Source organism: Macadamia integrifolia, chromosome 8, assembly GCF_013358625.1.
Source record: "Macadamia integrifolia cultivar HAES 741 chromosome 8, SCU_Mint_v3, whole genome shotgun sequence".
NCBI classification, from domain to species: Eukaryota; Viridiplantae; Streptophyta; class Magnoliopsida; order Proteales; family Proteaceae; genus Macadamia; species Macadamia integrifolia.
This window is the reverse complement of record NC_056564.1, coordinates 17,093,532-17,117,505: the sequence shown is the minus strand read 5'-3', so window position 1 is coordinate 17,117,505 and position 23,974 is coordinate 17,093,532. Positions and strand designations below refer to the sequence as shown.

At 37.8% G+C, this 23,974-nt stretch overlaps 1 protein-coding gene across 3 annotated transcripts; it reads right to left on the bottom strand.

Annotated features, from left to right (window-relative positions):
- Window positions 1-718: 718 nt before the first annotated feature.
- Window positions 719-22,622, bottom strand: LOC122087707. 3 transcript variants are annotated; one of them, XM_042656910.1, is made up of 18 exons: window positions 22,257-22,620; window positions 22,049-22,145; window positions 21,830-21,883; window positions 21,665-21,723; window positions 20,504-20,537; window positions 19,482-19,572; window positions 17,713-17,801; window positions 16,223-16,297; window positions 15,463-15,554; window positions 13,153-13,282; window positions 12,255-12,344; window positions 7,548-7,613; window positions 5,712-5,803; window positions 3,879-3,944; window positions 3,714-3,780; window positions 1,990-2,078; window positions 1,640-1,766; window positions 719-1,277 (listed from the first exon to the last, which is right to left on the bottom strand). In XM_042656910.1, the coding sequence occupies exons 1-18, from the start codon at window positions 22,313-22,315 to the stop codon at window positions 1,224-1,226; spliced, it is 1,431 nt and encodes a 476-aa protein (XP_042512844.1). In that variant the 5' UTR covers window positions 22,316-22,620; the 3' UTR covers window positions 719-1,223. The 3 variants fall into 3 exon arrangements, with proteins under 3 accessions (XP_042512844.1, XP_042512845.1, XP_042512843.1); XM_042656911.1 differs by having other exon boundaries at window positions 21,830-21,930; window positions 22,257-22,273; XM_042656909.1 differs by lacking the exon at window positions 22,049-22,145 and having other exon boundaries at window positions 21,830-22,007; window positions 22,257-22,622.
- Between the last annotated feature and the right edge of the window lie 1,352 nt (window positions 22,623-23,974).

Genomic DNA, 23,974 nt, shown 5'->3' with positions numbered 1-23,974 from the left:
TTTTTTTTTTTTTTTTTTTTTTTTTTTTTTTTGGGTGGTGGGGTTAAAATTCTATCTTAGTCCTTAGCCAAGTTTAAAAACTAGATTTCTTAGCCTAAGTGATTGCTTTAACTTCATCATCACACCACCAACTTTCCTTAGACGTCGTTTTCTTTTAATTTGCCTAGAACTTCTTTAGCTACATTCTTAATATATGTAGCCATCTTGCTCCACATCATATTAGTGTCTTCATCTACTATACCATGTTTATTATTTAACAAATCTTGAACCTGCAGCTACCATAAACAAGCAAAAAGCATATCAGCCTGATTTTGACTTCTTTTTTTTTTTTTGATACCCAGGGTGTTCGGATCTGACCCGACTAGTCCCTGGGGTCACTGTGATACTGTTTACACAAGACCGGGTCAGTCCGAGACGAAAACTCTCGTGCGGTGGCCCCAAGAAGTTAGGTGCAGCGGCGAAGCTTTGATCACAAGACCTCGTTTCCTGAGGCGCAGTACCGTGTCCCCTCCAAGCCAACTGCACTAAGCCTGATTTTGACTTGACTTCATACAAAAAGTCGTCCAAGTAATCACTTAAAAGATAGATATTTTGATTGGCTGTGTATTAATTCAAGAGATTACAGAATCAAGCATGATGCAGAACACACCCATGCAATGGATTCAGGTCATTAAATGGCTTGCTTACATACTAAAATACCTCCTTAGAAGTTGTGTAATGGATGAATAGGAAAGATTCTCCAATGGATCAATATTATTTTGACAGTAATCAAATATGAAAAAATATATACAGAGGCTTTTATTCGAACAGCCAGCAAAATCTGAACCAGGTATTCCAATCAGTTCTTTTATCAATTGGTCAGAATGGTTCCCCCCCCCCCCCCCCCAAAAAAAGGGTAGGAGCACAGTGTGTGAACCTTAAATAAGACACCTCTCCAAATACATTATACCATACCCATATACTGCTTTAGAACCTACAAAATTTCATACCAGTGCCATAGACAAAGTCAAGGAATATTGACTTTCTCAATCAGAATTGCTTGTAGGATTACCTGGTTCGAAAACAATGAACCTGAATGAAACTTAGGAGTGATGTCCCACAGATGCCTGCCATTTCTGCTAGATATCTTTTTTTAAAGCTTCACACCCTTTAATGCCTGCTCAAAGTGGTGAGTTTTCAAACTCAGCAGCTACTAACTAAGAGAACCCATCATTTCCTGGGCTTTAATTACTAGGATGACACTGGCGCCTTTGAGATATCACTAACAAAGAGGATCGCTGAAACCAAGCAATGATTATAACTCTAGTTAATCTTCAGAAATATTGCTTAACAAAAATTCAGGATTCAGCATATTTTACAAGGATTACTTTGAAAAAACTGAGTTTTTAGATTCTATTTATATGTTCTTTTGCTGCCAGGTGTGATGTTTAGATTATTTATTATAAACTGCATGAGACTATATGCCAAGTATTTTAATGAAACAACAAAAACCCATGGTGTAGTTCTTAGATGTCAAGGAAGATTATAAGTGAAAGAAGAACGGATGCATGTAATCAAACTAGTAGAAGAATAAATGCATCTTATACCATCTACTTTCTAACCAGGAATAGAAATGGATTAATGCTTTTACAATACAAACCTTTGTCCCAGCTATGATGGTAGAATTGATCGGATGAGCAGCACAAGCAGTAACACCTTCTGATAAAGGAACAAATTTGTTTCGACTGTTCTGCTTTTCTTCCTCAGAAATGCATTGGGTATCCTCACTAGAGGGGAAGAAGGAAAAAAGAAGAGTAAGCAGCAACTTCCAGTATTAATCACTGAAAGAAAGAAACACATTATCCCCTTTCTGATGAGAAAAGAATTAAAAAAGAAAAAGAAAATTGTGTCAGATGTTTCAAGCCATGAACGACAAGTGTTAGTATTTGCATCAAGGAAAAAGCATATCCATGCAAAATAGGTTTATAAATATGGATCGGGCTTCCTCACTTGAAATCCACATGGCAAGCTGAGCTAGGCCCTGGATAGAAATCTAAGAGATGAACTCCACTATCAGAAGACGACCCAACTGCATAGATCTGCACCAGAAGACATAATTTATTTTAGAAAAGCCACACAAGTGAGCTAGCTTGAGGTAGCATGCTTACAAATTCTGACAAGTGATATCCTAGTTACAAAAGGAAATTTCTAATCATAGAACAGTTGTTTGCACATGAAGCTTCCTATTTACAAGTACCCAATCCGATATTTGTATTCAATCATTGTTCATGTCCGATCATCCCTAGGGATCTCTCTACTCCAGCAAACTCCTTTGAAATTTCCAATCAATAAGAATACCTCCAATTGGGTACAGAAAGTACAGATTATTTTTATTCTAATTCTTCAAAATTATCCAGTTCCTGTTATTTCAAAAGCCACAAAAATAGCATGTAATGTCATTTCCATAAGATACTTCATACTGTTTATGTAAGCAGATTTGTTGTCTCTATGGTTTCATATAAATATTTTAAGCATTTCTTGTAACCAGCTGCTTTTGATGACCTAGGTATCATAAAGAAGAAGACAGCCTTTACTAATGAAAATATGGAAGGATTGCAAATGATTCAATGACTGAGCCTTTGGGCATATTGGAACACAGGTGAATACAAGGTAGTCAGGCTGAATTGCTTATGGACCATGAGCTCCAAACATATTAATGAAGGAAAATTAGATCAATGGTGGACGTACAGAATGCTACGAGGATGATGTAGGGAACAGCAGCTTAGAAGTCAGGATGAAGCATTATTGCCAATGAGATCCAAGAATGCAGAATTTAGTTTCCTAAGTTTTAGGTGGTACTGAGAAATGTGAATACAAGGAAAGTTTTATGACAGATGGTATCCTCATAAAATTAGGGGAAAAAAGGGAGATAATGGCTTATGCTGGTTAACTAAGTCATTCAAGAGGATGAATAAAACTAAGATAGTGGTCCACAAGAATGGGCCAAAGCACCATCCACCCGTTTGTGAAAATGAAAGAGCTGCACAGGTAACATCCAAATCAAGCTTATGGCTGCGATTGAAACTTTGGGAGAGATGAGCAACAATTAAAACGAGAAACTAAGTATCGAAAGATTACTCATGAGGAACTAAATCAATCTATCAATAGAAGTTTAAAACTCATTCTGAATAAATGAAGGTGCTTAGTAGATACGGCTTTATTTTCAAAAGGTGTCCAACCCGAATCTCTCAAAATGATGCTATTCCCTACTATCAAGACCCAAGTCTACTTTTCCATGACCTTTCCTGATAGAGTAATGCCCCAGTGGCGATCTAAAATAGCATAATATCACCCTGCCAATTGGGTAAATGAAAACGCTGGAAAGGGACAGAAAAAAAAAAAAAAAAAACTAGGACAATTTTTTAATCCAATATCTAGTGTTCTCACCCTCTTGCTCACTCTGAGGTTTCACCATGTCCATTTGTTTACAAAGATCAAGAGTCATGAGTTTTCAATTCTGTCTTATCAGCATTGATTAGTTTGAGCAATGGTGATAAAGATGCCAAGTTATACATAGTTTAACTGAACAAAGAGATGAACCAGCTAAACACACTTCCTTCAAATCCTTTTACACTGGAAAGATTACAGAAAAAGAAATTCATGTCACTATCAAGTATCAATGCAATAATGCCATAAAGGCCAGATACATCCGATGACTGGGAAAAAAATCCTACCGAACATGTTGGTAGCCATGATGGTTTTCTCAAGTATGAACAACTGGACGATATGTCAGCTCCATTCCTAACAATCCAAAAATCAACAGCGAGATTGATTATTAGTGGCAGGATGAACTAATAATATTCTGCATGATATCACAAAGTTGCCCAGCTTTTACTCACAACCAAGCAGGAGGTGGGCAATGCATGTGAGTAACTTGAAAATTATTGGTATCCAGAACACCAGACCTACACAAAAACGAAGGATAATAAGTAAATCTCACTTCAATAACAATTACCAGCAGAAGCATATCATCTTATACTAGAGATCCTCAAAGTTGAAAGGATTAGCTTTGGATCATTCAAACAATGAACAGCTAATATTCCAAGCCAACAAAATAAAGTAGACAAACACATGTCGCCACAACATATCATAAAATACAAAGAAAATAAACTTAGTCTATACAGATCAAGCAAGGAGAAAGTCTTTGATCCTTCACATTTCAGGATGGATTTTAGATCAATACAGCTCTAGATGTTCTACTTGAATATTTTATTGAGAAAGCAATGAATGCTGTAAAAAAAATGTTTTAACTTAAAATAGAAGGCAACCACTCAAAACAATGTCATTTAGAGTATTTACATTTTTGCAGGAACACAAGCCAAGTATATACTCAAAGTGATGTTCTGAATAGTTGCCACCAAGAAGAGAGGGGGGGGGGCTACAAATGCTAGTTCATGTTTCTTTCTACGTGATGAAATCAGGAAACTTTATAAGAGCAGGGCTATAAGAAGTTCGCAATGTATTAAAAACAATCAAATTATGAGATCCATAGACAATAAAATCCATAAACAATTAAAACATTAAGTTTCTCAAACAGGACACCATACCACTTGGAGCTTGGCTCTCTGCTCTTCAGTATGAATAAACAAACACGAAATGATCTATTTAGTTATTATAAGTACTCCAATTCATTGTTTCAATGAACAGCTAAGAATCCTACTAATTTGTGTCCTTTCTTGAATTTTAGGCAGCTTTCATTAATCATCAGGATCATCATTAACACCTAAGCAAAAATTTTATGTAGCCACACGTCCTGTTCCATCCATTCTATTTTTTAATCTTTCCTCATTATTTAATCCACATCCCTCATTGTTCTAAGGTCATGGAAGACAGTACAGTTATGAAAAACCTGAATACTGTTTCCTACAACGTCCATTGTGCTTTTTTGGCAATCACTAAACTGAACTCAACTCATCTCAACTAGGTGTTTCCCCAACTAAATGGGGTCATCTACACACCTGTTCAGGCATTGAACTCTGTTAAAAGTCATGTTTCTGTCAAAACCCAATTCTATTCATATCTCTTCCCAAGTCATTTAGGTTTAGCCGTTGGAGAGTCACTAGACAAACAAGGTTTAGAAATAGTGTGCTATTGGCTCCTACAAGAAATTTCAAACAATCAAATGAAGCAAAACATAAAATCATTCCCCAACCTGTCATTCCATCCATGGTTACTGAACATTGTTATCTCAAGAAATTTCAAACAATCAAACGAAGCAAAACATAAAATCATTCCCCAACCTGTCATTCCATCCATGGTTACTGAACATTGTTATCTCACAGATGGTATAAGCCAAGTTTTGAAGTTGGTGCTTATCCCACGTGATAAACGATTTAAGCATGAAATATTACCTGCTTTCTTACAAATAGATATGAGCAACAATCCTCCCAGAGTATAATTGTTATGCAGTAGAACATTAATATTAAAATCAGATTCATTCTTCTACTCTTGGCATCAGAAACATGGGCACAGTTACATCGTAAAAATGAATCCTCATATTAATGAACTGCAGGTGCATGACATGTAATAGTAAAGGAATATAACAGAACATTCATAATTCTGACTTACTAATAGCAGGATTATGATCAACGTGAAGTACCACAATACAAAGCAATGAGAACTTCAAAGAAATAAATACATCACGTGGAAAATGATCAATTTCCGAAACCCACCAACCATCATCAAGATGGAATGCTAATTGATATGGACAAGATGGATCGAGATCAATTGAGTGTATTTCCTTTGATAAAATTTCTGATTGTGCCTGCATGCAAAATATAGAAAAGTCATTATTGACAAGTCCATAGATTATTAAGGCTGCACAGTAACTTGTATGAGTTGAGTATTTACAGATTTGGAAATACAGTCAGACAGGAGGGGCAACAAGGCTGGTACAACTTAACAGGAAGGCCCCAGGGATCAACCATGATCCTTTTCCTCGGGAAGTCAATGCACTTGAGGGAAATACGGATGACTCTAATGTCAAAAGAAATGGAGTCCCGAATTTACTGAAAAGATCAGTGGCTTTGGAAGTCCATCTTTTGAGGTTGAGTTCCATTCACCCCAAAAAAAAATAATTCTGGTTGTTACCAAGTTGGCACTGCCTCATTGCAACTTCAATTTATTTACTGTTTTGCCACTAATGCTTTTGATTCGAGTCTTTATTACTTGGGTGGGACCATAGCAAACCCAAACAGCGTTTTCAAACCCCAGGATCGCATAAGACAAGTTTGACGTAATGAGAGAATCTTTCTGAGATTAGTATTATTAAAACTGGGAAAACTAGAGAGTGCAATAGCAGAAATTTTGACCTCTTAAACAAGCACTGAAGTTGATATGCAATTATCGGGACGAAAAGAAATAAAAGAAAATATATAGTCAGGAGTCACCACCTGATCTGCAGGGTGGCATCCCACCAGTACGCAACCTTGGAAGCTGGAATCACCACCAAGGCTTCCTGGAATCACCCCCAGGGATCTTATTGAATCATCACAACAGGGAAGGCCTGAATTACTCAGAACCGGAGGTAAAGTGATCATTCATTCGTCAAATTTGTGTGGATGATTCAAGTGGCCTATTATAATAAAAGCCCATTAGACAAAGGTCCAACATGTATAGAACCGCCAACCCAATATTTCCAACTAAAATATATCCAATTATGTGATTTATCTACATCATGTAATCTCTCTATCAAGCCAATTAAAGGCTTCCACAGAAGCTACAAATACATGCAAGGCCTTCAGGCCATCCCAATGATTTGAAGAATAAAGTTTTTTTTCTGAAATCTAGTACTGTGGATTCAGTGGTGTTTACCTGGTGGATTCCAAGTAAAGAATAAGGTGAATTCCTTTGTGGAGGGATGGATTCTCTTCGCCAGCTTAGGCGGATTCCAAGCCTGAGGTTTAGGTGTTCTCTAACCTATTAGCTAGCCTTTTCTATCTATTCCGTTAGCTAAAAATCAGGTCAGATCTGAACACTCACATACCCTGCAGCTATACTGACTCTGTAAAAATCTTTCAGTTCTGTTCTGTTTAATGGTTTCTGCTATGTGCTGCTAAATTTCAGTTATGTTTATTAAAATTTTCATCTTTTTCTATTTTTGAAGTTCTGTTCTGAATTTCTGAAAACCAATCGGTTTCTCAGTTCTGTTCTTGTTTTTTAACTAGTCCTTTCCACAGTAGGATTCTTCACAAACCTACTAATCTGTTGTCGAATTTAATCAAATTTTGCGGTCTTATTCTACTTGCTGAATTAGTCCATAGATTACAGTTTCCAAACTTTATGACCTAAATTGCTGAAGTAATGGACTTTTCTCTGTTTTTAGTTCTTATTCTAACAATATGTGATCTTGTTTGAGCTAATCCCCTACAGGATTTCCAGGTTTGGGATTAGTCTCATTACATGGATAATGCATACTGGGATGAAGTAAAAGGCCAAAATGAAACAAGACAACATGATTTTTTAACTGAAAAGAATGGAAAACAATGATATAAAATAACTGTGCATACCTTCAAAGACCTGATTTTCTCTAGCAGCAATGCTAGCTTGAAAGATGCTAGAGGAGGATGACTAACCTGGATGAGAAGAGAAACCAAATAATACAAATGGTAAACCTTACATTAATTTATATGAGATTCAACTAAAATTTACTGCAAGAAAATTGAAAGGCAATCTAAAGGCACATGATGTTGATTTTTTCCCTCTCTTTTTCTTTTTGGTGGGGGATCTCTTATTTGTAGAAAAAGCAAGGGTGAATGGACGTGCTTCAAAGATCTGTTTATAGTTTTTTCCCTGGTGAATAATAAGTTCATTACCGAAGGGAAGAAGGGGGAAGGGAGTATACAAAGCCTATAGGGGAAAAAAAGAGGGGGCAAAAAACCCATTAAAGGGGGAGGGGGGGACTAGAGAATGGACAATTAGAGACCCCAGGAGAAAACAATGAGCTTGTTCCTTGGTGAATCTCCAACTAGCCTGAGAGGAAGCATATGAAGCTTAGAGCTAACATATAAAAAATAAAAAATAAAAAATTTGCATTCCAAGTCATGTCAAGAGAACGAGAGTTGGAAACCCATCTTTTAAGATTTCGCTCCATCCAAATGTGGTTAATGGCCACGCAGAAGGGAAGTTTGGCCACAATGTCACAGGTAGAAAATCCAGCAAAAGTCATATCAACACAAATCCACTCACGACTAAAGGGGGCAAGGCTTCTCCTACCAGGCCAACAGGAGTTAAGGATGTAGAATCAAGCACTTGCCAGTCATCCAAAAGCCTAGACTTGTGGAGAAGGTGCAACTTTATTTCCTTAATGTCCAGCCAGTGTGACAGCGGTTCGAGCCGGGATCTGGGCAGAGACTTTGGGCCACTGGTGCGACGCCCAATACCAGAGCCCCCATGCGCACCTGTCCCAACAATCCCCCCCCAAAGCGACGCCCAAATACCAGAGTACCCATGCGCTTGGAGAGACTCGAACCCACGACCACCTGCTTTGATACCACTTGTAGGATCAAGCGCTTGCCAGTCATCCAAAAGCCCGGACTTGTGGAGAAGGTGCAACTTTATTTCCTTAATGTCCAGCCAGCATGACCGCAGTTCGAGCTGGGATCTGGGCAAAGACTTTAGGCCACCGATGAGACGCCCAATACCAGAGCCCCAATACACACCTGTCCCAACAAAGGACTCTTCCACCTCATTCCAACAGAGACAACAATGGGTTGCCTGGGGGGTGGGGTTCCGACAAGAATGTGAAAGAATAGGAGAAATGATTGGGTGGGAACACAGTTGGAGAGGCCTTTCAAAGTAGTAAAGGTATGACGGGGGATGTGACCCTTGAACCAAATAATCTTACACCATGGGGCAAGGGGATTGTGGGTACGAATGAAATCCCAAGCTGAGGAGTCGAACGAGCCAGTGGACAAGGGGAACCAGATGAGTTTCTCATCTCTTCCACAATGACCAGGAGGGAGGGGGGAGGAAAGAGGGAGGACCCTGCCTCATTGGAGATGATGGCCGAGACAGGGGCATATCTGGTAAGCCTAGAGGAGTAAATAGGTCTGTTTGGCTCCAACTATGGAGAGGAGAACTCTGGAGGGGTGCCGCCAGAGGCAGGTGTCACGGCCATCAAAAATGGAGTGAATGGCAGAAAGGGCAATGGGACGAAGATTGAGAATGTTGTGCCAATCCCAAGAAGCATCGGAGGGAGGCTTAATAGTCCAAAAGGAGTAATTATGGAGAAGAGAGGAGTAAACCCACGAGACCCATATGCTATTTTTCTTTGAGACAATCTTCCAAATAAGCTTAAGGGTACCTGCAATATTAACATCACAAATTTTATGTAAGCCAAGGCTTCCTTCAGATTTAGGGAGGCAAACAGAGGACCAATGGGTGGGGTGGAGAAATCTAACCGAGTCAACTCCTTTCCAAAGAAAGGTGCACATAAGGGATCCATCAATCTTGATGATGGATTTAGGGATCCTAAAAATGCTAGACCAGTAAATATAGCAAGACTATAAACATAAAGTGGATAAGCTCCAAACGAACAATGTAGGAGAGAAGCTTGCCTTTCTATAGCTAGAGCCTATGGCATATGAGTTCAAGCATGGGGATGCAATGATGGGCAGTAAGCCTGGCAGAGACAAGGGGGCCCCAAGATATTAGGGAGGGAGCCAAGGGAGAATCTAGAGGATTGAAGGAGGGAGGCTTTTTCTGCCTAAAAAACCCCAAACAAGAAGAGGTGGGATTTGAAGAGATTAATACGGAGCCCTGATAGATCTTCGAAGCGGCGAAGAGAAGAGAGTAAAGAATGGATGGATTAGGGGTCAGCCTCAGAGAAAATCATGAGGTCATCAGCAAAGGTAAGGTGGGTGAACTTGAGGTTTTGCACTTCAGGAGTGGGGAGATGAGGTGAAGATCCGCGGAGGACTAGATGGATATGGAGAGGACTTCAAGGGCAAGGGAGAAGAGAAAGGGGGAATGGGGGCAGCCTTGCCAGATACCAATAGAAGAGGGAAGAAACTAGCAGGGCTACCATAGACGAGGACAAAGAAACGAGGGGAAGTGATGCAAGAGTATATCCGGTTGATGGAGATAGGAGGGAAGGACAAAACCATGAAGGACTTTGGAGATGAAGTCCCATATGAAAGATCTGTCTACATTATCCATGTGTATGTTCAAAATACTGAGCATTCTTTGAATTCATTTATGCATAGCAACAAAACATGTTTAACATGACCTGGTAGGTTCAAGACATGCACAGCCAAGGATTTAACACTCCAGAGATGTGGGCATCACATCTCCAAAGTTATAAAAGGAGAACAACACAACTAGGAAACTTCAAAAGACCGAACATTAATGCCCCCTTGACCTTGATGTTGCCGCTCTTCTCTTAGATTGGCATATCCCACACCCACAACTTGATCTACCAAGTGTTTTCCTGATAGCATACACATATGAAGACACAAGTGAACTTGTCCCGACCTTAGGCCTCAACCATAAGCAGAATCGAAATGGGCATCACATAATTTGACTTTATGATCTAAGTAATTAGATCAACTCTCCCTCATGTATATACCAAAACAATGGGCATCACATATTTAAACCGGTGGTGGATTAACCTTGTAGAGCTCTCACAAAGAACTTAAAAGAGCCATTCCTGATATTACTCAAGCTTGTCGAAGGACAGCAGAGGACTGAGAGTTCAGGCAATCCCAGAGAAGCCATATGGTTTCAGTTTCTTCTCTTTTTCTTATCAGACCTTTAGACAATACGAGGCAGTTTCAGTGCGAGAGGGAGACTTAGTTATCCTGGGTATAGAATTATGAGGATAAGTTCCCATCTAAGCTATACTAGAGCTAACTTCCCTAGTTATGATGCAACCTCCAATCCCAAAAGAAGGGCCACTTCTGGCTTGTTCATATTTTCTTCTTTAATTTTAATCTAATAAACATGTGCTAGGGATTGTTCTTTTTGCATAACCTGTAATTTTATTATTCTTTTCATAACAAATAGCTCTTTTCAAGACAATAACTTTTGTAAGTTATTTTGCATTCCAAAACAAAGTTATTTATCTGTTGCATATTCACGAAACAGTAAGGTACCTCATCTCTAAATACTGTCGAACTAAACTTCCAACACACCACTCAAGATTGCTACAATTTTAAGAAGTTTAAGAGAGAGAGAGAGAGAGAGAGAGAGACCCAGAGAGGGGGCATGAAGGGATTGAAATGAATTGGTAGGCACAAAGAGAGAGGGAGCAACATATGCTAATCCCTTAGCTAGTAAGTGGATACAACTTTGGGTGAAAGATGAATCTTTTCAAATGTCCAAATCATTTTCACTGCCACTAGAAAGCATGGTTCAAAATTTCGATTTTGAGCTTGGTTTCAACCAGGCTCAAAACCAAAATATTTTGCAAAACACCAAAATTTGGGTCAAAACTTGGAAGGTTTTGGCTACAAGTTTCAGTGGGAAGGGTATGAGGCCATAGGTCTCACAATTTCCAGAAAACCCAATTTTAGGCCCTCTAAACATAGTGGGACCATTAAATTTTAAAAAACACCTAAAATGGTAGTTTGACTTTGGACCCTAGTTTGGTAGTATATGTTGTATGCTGCTGTATACATTCTCTAATATGGCATATTCCACACAAAATTTAGTACTAGAATACATGTAATTCAATCAAAATAATTTAAATACACATTGGGAACGGATAGACATAAAATAATAAACCATTTCATGATTATCATGTTATACAACTTGTTTTTCTATTGCCCAACAACTTGTTCCACGCTTGTTCAAAATATGGTATTTGTTATAAAGCTATAGTTATTGTTTCAGTCAAAATTTTGCTGGAACGAAACATATTGTCAAAATTTCGGCAAAACACCAAAATTTTAACCGAAATCTTGTATTTCCTTCAGTATCACACTATATTTTATTTCAACAAATGTTAAAACCAAAATTTCACAGAATCTTGTGCTATGCTAGAAGGGGGAGATTGCGGATTATTTCGCCCCTCTCAAGGGCCCTCGTTAATTACTTGTGAAGTGATGAGAATGTATGACTTCTTTTAAGAAGGGAGGAGAAAGTAAATTTTCCCCATAAACCCCAGTTCCCATTTCAAAGCTAACATAGAGCACAGATCTCGCCATCTTTCCATGCTAGAATCAGGAAATAAAGACCAAATAAGTAGAACCTGAAAGGTGCCCCTGCCCCTTTACCTCTTTATGACTTTGGAAAGCAACAGATGTTCTTCCTCCACGAATATCCCAAGCATAGATGATGCCATGTTTGCTTGCCCCAAAAACAATCTATATGGAAAAAATGAGATTAGGATATTAATTGACAAGCCCAAAAACATCTTACCTAAAAATAAGAAGGAAGATTCTTATAGATGATTATGAACTTAAAAGAATCCTACAAAAATTGAAAATGATGAGATTCACATGTATATTTCCTTCTAGCAGGGGCATATTTCTAAATCTTGGACCGCACATTTCGGTGGTTTCAACCCAACCCGAGATGAAACCAGGTATTTGGGAAATTTCGGAAATTTTGACCCAAATCTCAGAAATTCCAGCCCAAATCTCGGAAATTTCAGAAATTTAGGCCCATATTTCTAGCAATAGCACTGGAAAAAAATACCTTGTTTCAACCAGGTTTCGAAATTTTTTTGTTTCAACCTTACTTTAGAACCATGAGTGAGGAAATTTCCAAACAAGCACATGAAGAACACTTTTAAGATAATGCAACATATAGAAAAGGCCCAGTTATAATATTCATTGGCTAAACCAGCATAATGATTTTCAAGTAAAACAAAGGCTATTTTTCTGTAAAAACAAACGGCATGAATAAGAACCATAAAATGGAACACCAAATAATTTGGGGGGAAAATATGATGAACCACAAATTTAAAAAATAATCATATTTACATTACAGACTCTCTTAACATGAGCAATAACAATTCAAAACAAAGGGAATTTTACTACAAGATGGGGCAAAAGATTTTATATGTGGCAAATCCATAGGGCATCTATCTTACAGTCACATTACGATTAGCCACATCACCACTTCACATGTTATAATAATTTAATTTAAATTGTGAATTACATCACTAACCCGATTTTCCACATTTAACTGGATACTATTAATAGTGCTACGGGTATTGGTGGCCAGCTCAAGACATGGAAGATTACTCATTCTCCTGTCCCAGACATTGATGATGCCATAGACATCAGATGCAAGCAACCTGAAGGAAAGGTTAAAATGGAGAAGGATGATTTAGCCGAAACAATTACCATAAGAAGCACAATGTGAAGATTCCACTAATAAATCAGAGGCTAGACAGAAAAAACAGATAAGATTAGCACAAATTATGAGTTTTTAAGAGTCAGCATAGGGAAACTGCAGTCTATTCTATTTATCACTAAATAGCATAGTTGTCACGGCGCCTAGGCAAACCAAGGTGGCATGGGGGAAATTCATGGCGACACCAGCAAGGCACCTGGGCATCGTTGAGCCGCCTAAATGCCTAGGTGACACCTTGACAACTATGCTAAATACCTTATAGATTCCCTCCCAATCCCCCTGTGAATATAAAGCAACACCACATGACAAGGACCTATATGATATATGTAGGCTACGACTGGTTCTCCAATTTTTAAGGTCAACTTTTCTTAAAGGGTGTACAAAAAGTATTTAATTAGACAATAATAGACACAACAGAAAGAATCTTAATTAGATATAAGAGTTTCTCGGTGACCAAGAATTTCAGTCTCCCAGACCCTCACTCAACCAAAAGACCTTTAGTGCATTTGGGTAACAAAGTTGTTAGGGTTCTAGTTATACATAATCTGACTTGCTTTTAATTATGAGATGTGTGCAGAATAAGAATTGTTTCTGAAATTTTAAAAATAAAACATTACCTTAGAAAGTACAAAAATTATAATAACCTTAAAAAAAAAAAAAAGCGGGGGCATAAACCAAAGTTAAAGTGCACAAGTATCAAAAACTAAAATAATAGCGGCACAGCAGCATAAGAAGACAACAGTTGGTGTCCAAAGTAGTATCCCAAAATGATCAACGCACGGAAATATCTGTATACATATGTAATAATGACACAATTCCAGACAATCAACTAGTTAGCCAGGTGACTGTAATTATGTTTCTTCTTCATGCTGCTAACCATATTTTGTTTTCTTTCTGCAAGAGAGCTTTCCCTTCCTGTCGTACTCACTTTATTTTGTTTATATATATATTAATATATATATGAAGCATCCCAGTAGTGATTGTTGTAGGCTTGTAGCATAGATGAATGTTTCAACTGTCCAAATCTTTCTGCAAGAGAGCTTTTTGGTACCAGACACATGGACGTGGCCAGAAAAAAAAAAACAAATAAATGATTGTTGTAGGCTTTTAGCATAGATGAATGAGGACTAATAAAGTGTGGTTTAGCCTTTTAGGCAAGATTTCAATAAGGAAAACATGTATTTACAGGGCTCTGAAAACACTTTACAATTAGATATTAGATAAAGCAAGTCTATTGAGGGATTTATGTGTTAAGAGCCTGATTTCATGGATGAAACCGAAAAGCGAGAAAGGCCTCATGAGGTGCCTGATTAGGCTTTAAAATGACAACCATATGAACTCATTTTAAGTCTAGAGTAATATGATGGTCTGTCATATTTCCCTTTACCGCAACATTGGAAGAGATATTTGGATCTCCTATTCCTTCTTTGGTTGGGGTTGGTGGGCACAAAAGGCTCCAGGATGTGCTTATGTCTCAACTTGGATTCCCTTTGGATCTTGAGGTCACATTAACAGGAAAGTAGATATTCATAATTCTTGGGGACTAACAGAGGGAAAATAGAAGACACTTCAAAAAAGCTCACCATCCCACATACAATTTTGAGCAGCAACTAGATTTTGTTTTTAGATTTCTCTTTCACGGAAGTGTTAATGATGCCAACAGTTCTTGGGAGGGAAAGGATGCAAAATAGCAACAATGATACTTTTCAATGGATTATGTTCTTGTATGGACTGCAAGTTTTGGAAAAACTCAAAGAAAAGAAAGTGAGAATTTAAACAAGAACTAGAGGGCTAAACACATGAGAGGTCAAAAGAAACCAGAAATCTAAGAGATCATAGTCACCAAAAAACATATCGTCAGGGTTCTTTAAGCCATTTAACATATATCTCTAGTACAACCCTCGCTTGGCTAGCATATCTGCTTAAGAGTTCTCAGAACTCAGCATCCATTATAATTTTATAAGTGTTGTTCATCATCCAAATGGTAAATTAATTACAAGAGGTGGAAATTAAGAAATGTAAAACCCACTGATGATGAAAACTGGAAAAATATCTAGTTCATCCAATGATCAAGTATGTAATTTGGGATAGATACTCCAATTTAATTCTGGTCTTACTGACCTTGATTTGTCAATGGAAGTAAAAGCAATGTCAGATAAACCCCTGAGGACTTCAGAACCATATACTGTGATGGTAGGCCTCTTTCTTAGCACCTGCATTGTTGATAAACTTGAACATTAGGGTTAATACCAGACCACAAGACAGATGATAATAGTTACAAAGAATAAGAGATAACTTGTCCAAAATAATCAACTTAGAATCCCACATGCAGTCATTCCATAGAATGCTTATAACATACCCAAAAAATCCTTTGCCCTATGTTACAACTTACGACTAGCCTCGCACAAGCTAAGTGTAGACAGACACACCAGAAATCTTATATATATATATATATATATATATTTTTTTTTTTAATTAGTAGGGAGGGAAGCAGATAACAAGCCAGAAGGTCTCGAGTTCGAACCTCCTGGTGAGCATGGGCTTTTTGCACATCATAGCTCACCAACTGTATATATATATAGATATATGTATTTTTAATTAGTAGGGAGGGAAGTAGATAACAAGCCAGAAGGTCTCAAGTTCAAACCTCTTGGTGAGCATGGGCTTTTTGCGCATCATAGCTCACCAACTGTGCTAGGCAGTTGTTATTATATACACAAGCATGTTAGATATATATCAAAGTACCATTCTGGGCATGGACCTAGATCAACCTTATGTTCATGGCAAGTAGCAGCTCTGAGACGAGCAAGCATCCAACAAATCACAATGTCAACAAGACCCAGACTACAGGCGCAGGGAAAAGAAAAGGAAAGAAACTGACCTCTACTGGTTCAGAAGAGACATAACCAATATCAAAAAGAAGAACTTCATTACTCTGCATAGACGTGCAAGCAACCTGCAGAAGTACACAACTATGCAACAAGTTAAGGCTAACAAGTCAAAAACATAAAGCATTTGGTTGGAAATAGACAATCTGCTAGATAAAACTACCTCATGCAAGCCAGAAGCATCAAACTGTTGCCTGAAATTAAGTGCTTAGAGCTTATAAATTTAACTTGGACAGTTATTAGCATAAGATCATGCATGTATTAGTATGTACAAGCTTACGCCACTTGAAATTACATGCACTTTTGATAATAGAAGCTGCTTCTTTTCTATCTCAACAAATTAGTGAAGTTAAATATGATTTTATGTGCCATTAACTGGAAGCTTTAGTGGCAAACCAGCGAGAACGATTCCTTGTCGGTGTCCAAATTTAAAATCTCTGTAGGAGGCTATTTGACAGAAATCGCTGACAGGAATATTACAGAGCCTAGTACCCTCAACCCCCAAAAAATTATTTGAAAGAAAAAAAAAAACTAAAGAGGCTCACAGATAGGATAACAAGTAACATTCGTCTATCAATCTAACCTCTACTTTAAATTAGAACAGATCTCTTCAGTACAACATGAGACTGTTGTAAACTAGTTTACCAACATAGAGTTCATTAGACTCGAGAAAGAACCATGGATTTAGGGGCAGTATTTGTATCGGATATGGATACGGATCGGCAAGTATCGGTTGATTTGCCTTTGGTTTTTTGAAAAAGTACATTTTTTTTACTGTTTTACCCCTGAAACAATATGGATAACCAATCTGAATCGATCAAGGATCAAGGATCGGTCTCAGCCAATACCGATATGATATGGCCGATACCACTGATATGATACCAATACTTATAACCATGGAAAGAAATGATGAAGTGATCCCGGGTTCGAAAACCTAGTTTGATATTGCTATGGGCCCACCAAAATGTTAAACAACTCGAATAACAAGATCAACAATGGCAATCTTGTAATTATATGGAACAGTATATAGGACCCTTTTTAACCGAGGGATGAAATCAGGACATAAGGTAATTAGAAAAGGGCAAACTAAGAATGAAAAGAACTTGGACAAAATAGAAATAAGAGGGAAAGGGGGGAATTTTGGCAATAAAGAATAAAAGTTAAAGAATCGAAGGAAGGGGGGATCGTCATCTCCATCCTCCAGAAACAGCGACAGTCCTTCACCCTTGTCCTATTTGATCTGAGTTTTTAGGCTTAGGTTGGTAATCTCAAACAGGTTCAGCCTGACCGAAGGAAGTGCTCCAACATCAACTAATGTCAACATGATCTGAATTTAACAGAGAAGAACAATGCCATGATCTGAGGAACAATCATTTTGATGGCACAAACTTCAACAAGCACAAGAAAATGACTCAATATAATAGCACATAATATGAATCCATGTGTCAATATGAATCATGAAAGGTAGTGAAATCTATTGAACCTCATCTTGGTTAGCTGGATTCCATCGAACGACATCAAGTTGACGAGTGGAAAGGTGCAGCAGATGTTTAGTTTCATCTTCCTCCAAACCTACAAACAATCACACTAAATCAACCTAATGCAGTGAATACTTTTTATCCCAATCTAGAGTTCGAGAAGAAAATAAGGATAGAAAGCACTAGCTCAATCACAATGACATGAGTCAGTGGCATATAGCACAATTACAGTAACTAAGAGCAAAGCGAAGAGCCGAAGACAGCGTAGCCCTTGGACTACATGAACCCTTGGGTCTCATCACCAAGGTTATCAAGGCGATAAGGACCAAGGCAAGGGAGGATGGCAAAAATCAAGGCGACACCAACAAGGAACCAGTCCAGGCTGAGCCGCCTTGATAACTATGCCCATCACTTCAGCTGCTGTCTACTAAGAGTAATCCAATCCTGTTGCTCTGAACAGGGTAGCCAGTCACTCCAAGTCTCTAAAGATACAGCATGCAAGTAGGGGTAACATCTTTATGTTAAAAGGCCCAAAAGTTGGATTTCAATAATCTGTCATTTATAAAGCAACAATAGTAGTGCTGTAGGTAGCAACTAGGAACTACTTAAGATGAATATAGTTAGGAATGTATGGAAAATCATTTTTTTATATCCTGATATTGATCTTTTCATATCATTCTTTTTATCTTTTGAGGGGGGGGGGGGGGAATGATTTGAAGGCTGGTGAAAGATTTGTCATTCATTTTTTATGTGATAAAAGTATTCCTATATTTCCAGGTGTGCTTTTGAATTTAAGAAAATTTGTTCAGGCAAAGTTTAATGAGCTAGCCAAAGCATGGTGCTTCTTGGCAAGCCAAGCAATCTTTTAGCCTCAGCAGCCAGGCCTTGTTATGAGAAATATGGATCCACAGCTGATATGGAATCAGTTAATGAAGACAAGAGGGTCAAGCCTGGATCTGTCCTCAGAGGTCAACCATAGCACAAGACATCCATGCCAAGGTTCCTTTGTCTTTGGTGGGGTTATATGCACTGGTGAAAGATATGTTTCTTTTCCAAAATATTGAAAAAACAAGCTGAATTGTCGGCTTGTCAAGGGTAGTAATACTACATCTGTATGAAAATCAGATTGGTATCTCCAAATGCTGTCAACATTCAGGTTAGTGTTGTTTCCTTAAAATTCATATATACGATGGAGGAAACAGTGCAATAGCATTAGACTATCCGACTTCTTTTGAATCAAAGCATTCTTAGGAGATATTATCTACTGTGAAAAGAATTAGGACTGACTTTCATTTTGCAGGAAAATAAATCACACAAGAGGTTATTCTGGGTTAATTGAGAAGGAAAATATCATCTTGAGTACAGAGGAAATTGGAAAAGTACAGTTAATTTTTATGCAAGGCTATTTGAGGCTTTTGACTTCATCAATTCAATTCGGTGCATTTATTGATAAAAATGTATATGTGTACAAACTTTGTGTTCTGCCTCTTGTGTTCCTTGGATATCAGTCCATTGGTATAAAAAGCTTCAAAACATCTATAATGCAAAACATGAAAGTGAAATTGCCTAAGGGAAAATAAAAGCCAATAATTGGCTTTGAAGGCTTAACTTGAAAAAAGAAAATAAATAAATAAATATATATATAGCATCTAAGCAAGTAACTGAGTTTAACACATGTGATCATTCACTACTTGTGCCAACAACACAACCAGCTCTAGTCGATGAACTTTATACATGCCAAAGAACACAATATGCTCAAGTCAACGACACTTACATGGTGATAGACCACTACTCAGGCAATAAAGAGTTTCAAAGTCATGAATTGTTAAACACCCCGATTTTGTTACTGATGCCAAGTATATTCCCTGCAAGACTCCAGAATAAAAATCAGCCAATAAAAAGGAACAAGTCACCCAAAAGAAATGGAAAAAGAAAATAGAGGGGAATGATGTGTCAACTTCAACTGACCGAGAGAGTTCAACTAGGAACTTATGCTGTCATTTCCAATACAATTGCTTGAACGCAAAACCAAACGCAAACGTCAACATGATATTTCTAAGAATGTCACTCTTCCCATCATCAAAGTGACTAACTTTTCTTCTCAAGAAGAAAATTTAAACAAATTCCAGTACAAGTTTGATGGCACAGTTGATTAAAATTTCTTAATAAGACTGAACTTGACAATTCTTTGTAAAACCCAAATAACATGAGGCAGCACAAAGCAAAGAACAAGTATATAACTTCTAAAATTTATCTTTTTTCAAAGAAATGTTTCTAGTTTTAACTAGACAAATCATTTTACAATCCCAAATGTTTCTAGTTTTAACTAGACAAATCATTTTACAATCCCAAGTCAAAAGAATCTACATGTCAAGACACATCATTGTAGCAGATAGACTTCTCATACAATTTACTTCAAAAATAAGATTCCATCCTGGCCTATATATTGTGCTCTAGTGTCTTAGAATTCTTTCCTTTAAAAGATATCTGAAAAACTCTCTCAGGCTAAGTATGTAAAAGTTGCTCAAAAATATCTTAAGGATTATGTTATTCAGAATTTCTTGGCTAGCTCTTTGTATATGAAAACTTTTCTTCATTTAATTTTGCATTTCTATAAGAAATACCAGGAGTTGCTTCCTATCTACCTTCTCTAATTCCAAGCTTGCAAATCAGTTACCAGGGTTATCAGATGTGGTTTTGTCTTATTTCATGCATTATTCAACAAATAAATTCAGCAATAGTCAATACATTTCTCCATTTAAAAATTATCGATGCAAATAGACATCTAGAATTCACCTTGGTGTCAAATTCCAGTCCAGAAATGCCCTCCCTGAAATAGATCATGAAGAAAAATATCTTGTCAATCAAATGAACAAGTGAAAAAGACAACACGAACACATGGAAGAAAAGTACAGACACTATCCAATAGATAGAGACATGAACAGGTAAAAACATATAAATAATAATGCATAAATGAAGGGCATGGTCCGATCATGAATTAATATCACAAAACGATTAAACAACTGAATGTGAAGACATAGTTTGCAGAAATCACCTTCAACCAAATTATAATTTTCAAGCACACCACAGACAGGGCAACAACGAAGAGAGAGAGAGAGAGAGAAAACATAAACTGGCATACCAAATAAACAATGTAGGAACATAATGCAATATTAAAATTATAAATCTCAATGAATCTGCAATTAAGAGTAACAAAACCAAGAGACAAAAATCACATTACAGTTACTGAACCAAAAATTTTAATGGAAAGCAAAAGAAAAACAGGCTGTATGTACAAAGAATCATAAATCTCTTCAGAAGAAAAATGTTAGTTGGTAGAACAATAATTTAGTTCTCCAAAGAGAGTATTGAATATAGAGGGCGGGTCTCAGGACAATGGCAAGATTGCTCCATTGTGAGCTTGCGGTAGCGGGTTCGAGTAGAGAAACAGCCTTTCCGTGAAGTGGGGTTAAGGCTGCGTACTGTATGACTGCCTCGTGCACTGGGTATGCCAATTTTTTTATAGAGTAGTGATATAGTTATTGGGAAACATGGGACATTGAAGAAGTTTGGACATTCTCTTAGTTCAGACTACTTGTGTCTGTTCAGAATTGAAATTTATAAAGTTGAAATATAGGATATGATTGTGAGACATTTATGAAAGTACCAATTGAATTGATAAAAGCTTTTTAATGATGGCTGGTGGAAAACAGTTTGATTAGTCATATTATCTATAACGAATCAAGCTAAAGTTTATTCAACAAAAACAAGGACTATGTGCCATTTTCTCAATTAAGCTCCACAAATTTATTAACTGGGTCAAAGAGGAACAGTTAATGGGAGGAAATGATAAAGCGGGCGTGCAGGACCATGACTAGAGCATCTTTTGAAGCTATAGAAAAATTGGAGAAGTGTGCAACATAATAGAACTTGGACAACACAAAATAAAGCACTAACCTTCTAAGAGTAACAGGTGCTAGATGATTTGTGTCAGTAATTATGCCAGTTCGATGCATCTGCACAGTAGAGCTTGAGCTATAAAATCCATGACTGCATAATAAATTAAAAAAATGTAAAGCTAAGGAAGCAAATGAAGGAGCACCGAATAAAGAAAGCCCATACATGAGTCGGACATCTCCTGCCACCAATGTGGTACAAATGACTGAAAGCTCCTATCTTCACAGAATGAAACAGTATGAAGTTTAGTGTGCCGGCAACATCAACTGCAATTAAGCAAGCTAATAAGCTCTTCTTCCCCACCTTCCCCATTCCGTCTTTTTCACAATAAAAGCCCAACAACCTTCAGAAAAAAAAAAGGGGAAAACATAAATAAGGATATACCTCGGAAAAGGATTCAAGCAACAAACTAGACATTTCATGGCGATACTTGGAAGATAGCCTTCCATCCAACTCGGCAATGCTCCTTTTCCATCGAGGCCTTGAATTAACGACAAATCTCGATTTAGTGATTCTTAAAACTAGAGAACGCATCAACCTCATCTACACACATGATCCTCGAAGAAAATTGATTACAGAAAAGAGTAATTACCTTAGGATGGGTTTATGGCCGTCAGGTGAAGTGGAACGAAGAAAGACAAATTTGTCCATGGACAACACTTAGCTAGGGTTAGCGAGGATGGTATACAACACGACAATGGCGAGATCAAAAGGCTTCTCTGATCTCCCAAGATGCTACTGTGATTTGAGTGGAGGTAGTGATCTTAGACTGAGAGACGATCTATGATGGTTGGCGACTTTGGCGATGCTGTTAAAGGGTTTCCGGTTCTCTGGTTTCCCGCCTTCGTGATCGCGACCAACCAAACTTCAACTTAGCCCGCGCAAATTCTTTGAGGCCCGTTTGGTTGTTGGAAGGGTGGGGCGGTGGGGCCGTGGGAAACGGATCCGGCTCCTCTCCGGAACGCCGGGCGGTCGGTATGTATTCAGGCACCGATTTAATGGTTTTGGGCAAGGGCGTCTTTGTATTAGTCGATAGAAACACAATCGTTGGATCAGAATCTGGACATGTGTCGATTGCCCAAGTTACCATGAGCACAACCTAGACAATCAGCGCTTAGAAGAGGATCCCAATCGGTGGGAAACAAGTTTATAACAATTGGTAGGGCAAAAGAACTGTTCCTGGTGGCGTAGCCCTAACACAGAGAAAACAAAATTACGCATCCACCCCTATGAAATCCAAAAGATCCAAGATTTGGCTCCTCTCCTTAAGACGATGATCCAACGATTTGAAAAAGGTGTGAAAATCAAGGCAATGACAATGGCTTGGAGAACAAGACACCAAGAACCGTTGAATTATCGTCTCGCCATGTGTCGTTCCGCTCAAGTAACTATGTGCAAGACCTAAGTAATAGGTGCTAAGGAGAAGAGCCGAATCCAAAGACCCACTATCTTATGCTATATGCACCCCTCATTGGTCCTATGCTGGTATAGGAGCCATGTGATCAAAGATTATTCTTAATTGATATTTGCACCGGTGTCAATTGTCATCAATATTGATATTGATACAGATTAACCATATCGGCCAGCCTTCCATAGCCACTTATTTGGAATCAGGTATTATTTCGGCCGATAAATAATTTTAAAAAATTCAAAATTTTATATAAAAACCTAAGTATATGGTTGTAACGACCTATTTGATACCGATACTTTAAACACTATGTTGCCTAATACAGTTAACTGTAATTGTCAATCCCACCAATGCACCTGAGTCCCGACAATCTGACCGATAATCTACTGCTACATTATCTGTCAAGTAGCAACAATACCAATATACTTATTGGCTAATACCACACTGCAACCTAAATCCATGGTGGGAAAATGGAGCGCAAGTACAAGGATCTCACGCGTAGGGAGATAGAATCAGCGTTCAAGAATTCTGCAATTTGGACCCGTTCGATTCCATAACGGATCAACGATTAGTCATCCTAGAATCGGCTGGAATTGGGATTGAGCCGATCCCCATTTTTTTTCTTTTTTTCTTTTTTTCTTACTATGTTCAATGAACTCTTTTTTTCATTTTTCTTTTTTTTTTGAATTATTGTTGACATGGACAAGGTTGCAACATGAAAGCCGCTGATTCTCTTTATTGCTGAATGACAATATTTTGAGAAAAAAGACCACAAAATTCTCTCTCCACCCCCCACCCAAAAAAAAAAAAAAAATTACTAGAATATAAAAGTGGATCTAAAATACTTGGCAGATTACCCCGTGTTAATTGCGTGAGTTTGAAGTCGGTTCTAACCTTTAGCA

Bases quoted from the DNA above. Each gene is read 5' to 3' on its own strand.
- LOC122087707 (XM_042656909.1), bottom strand. From the start codon at position 22,315: ATGGACAAATTTGTCTTTCTTCGTTCCACTTCACCTGACGGCCATAAA. The intron at 21,724-21,829 runs GTATGGGCTTTC...TCTACTGTGCAG, and splicing joins GCAGGAGATGTCCGACTCAT to ATGCATCGAACTGGCATAAT. The intron at 1,278-1,639 runs GTTTGTATTGTA...GCTTGGTTTCAG, and splicing joins CCATCATAGCTGGGACAAAG to CGATCCTCTTTGTTAGTGAT.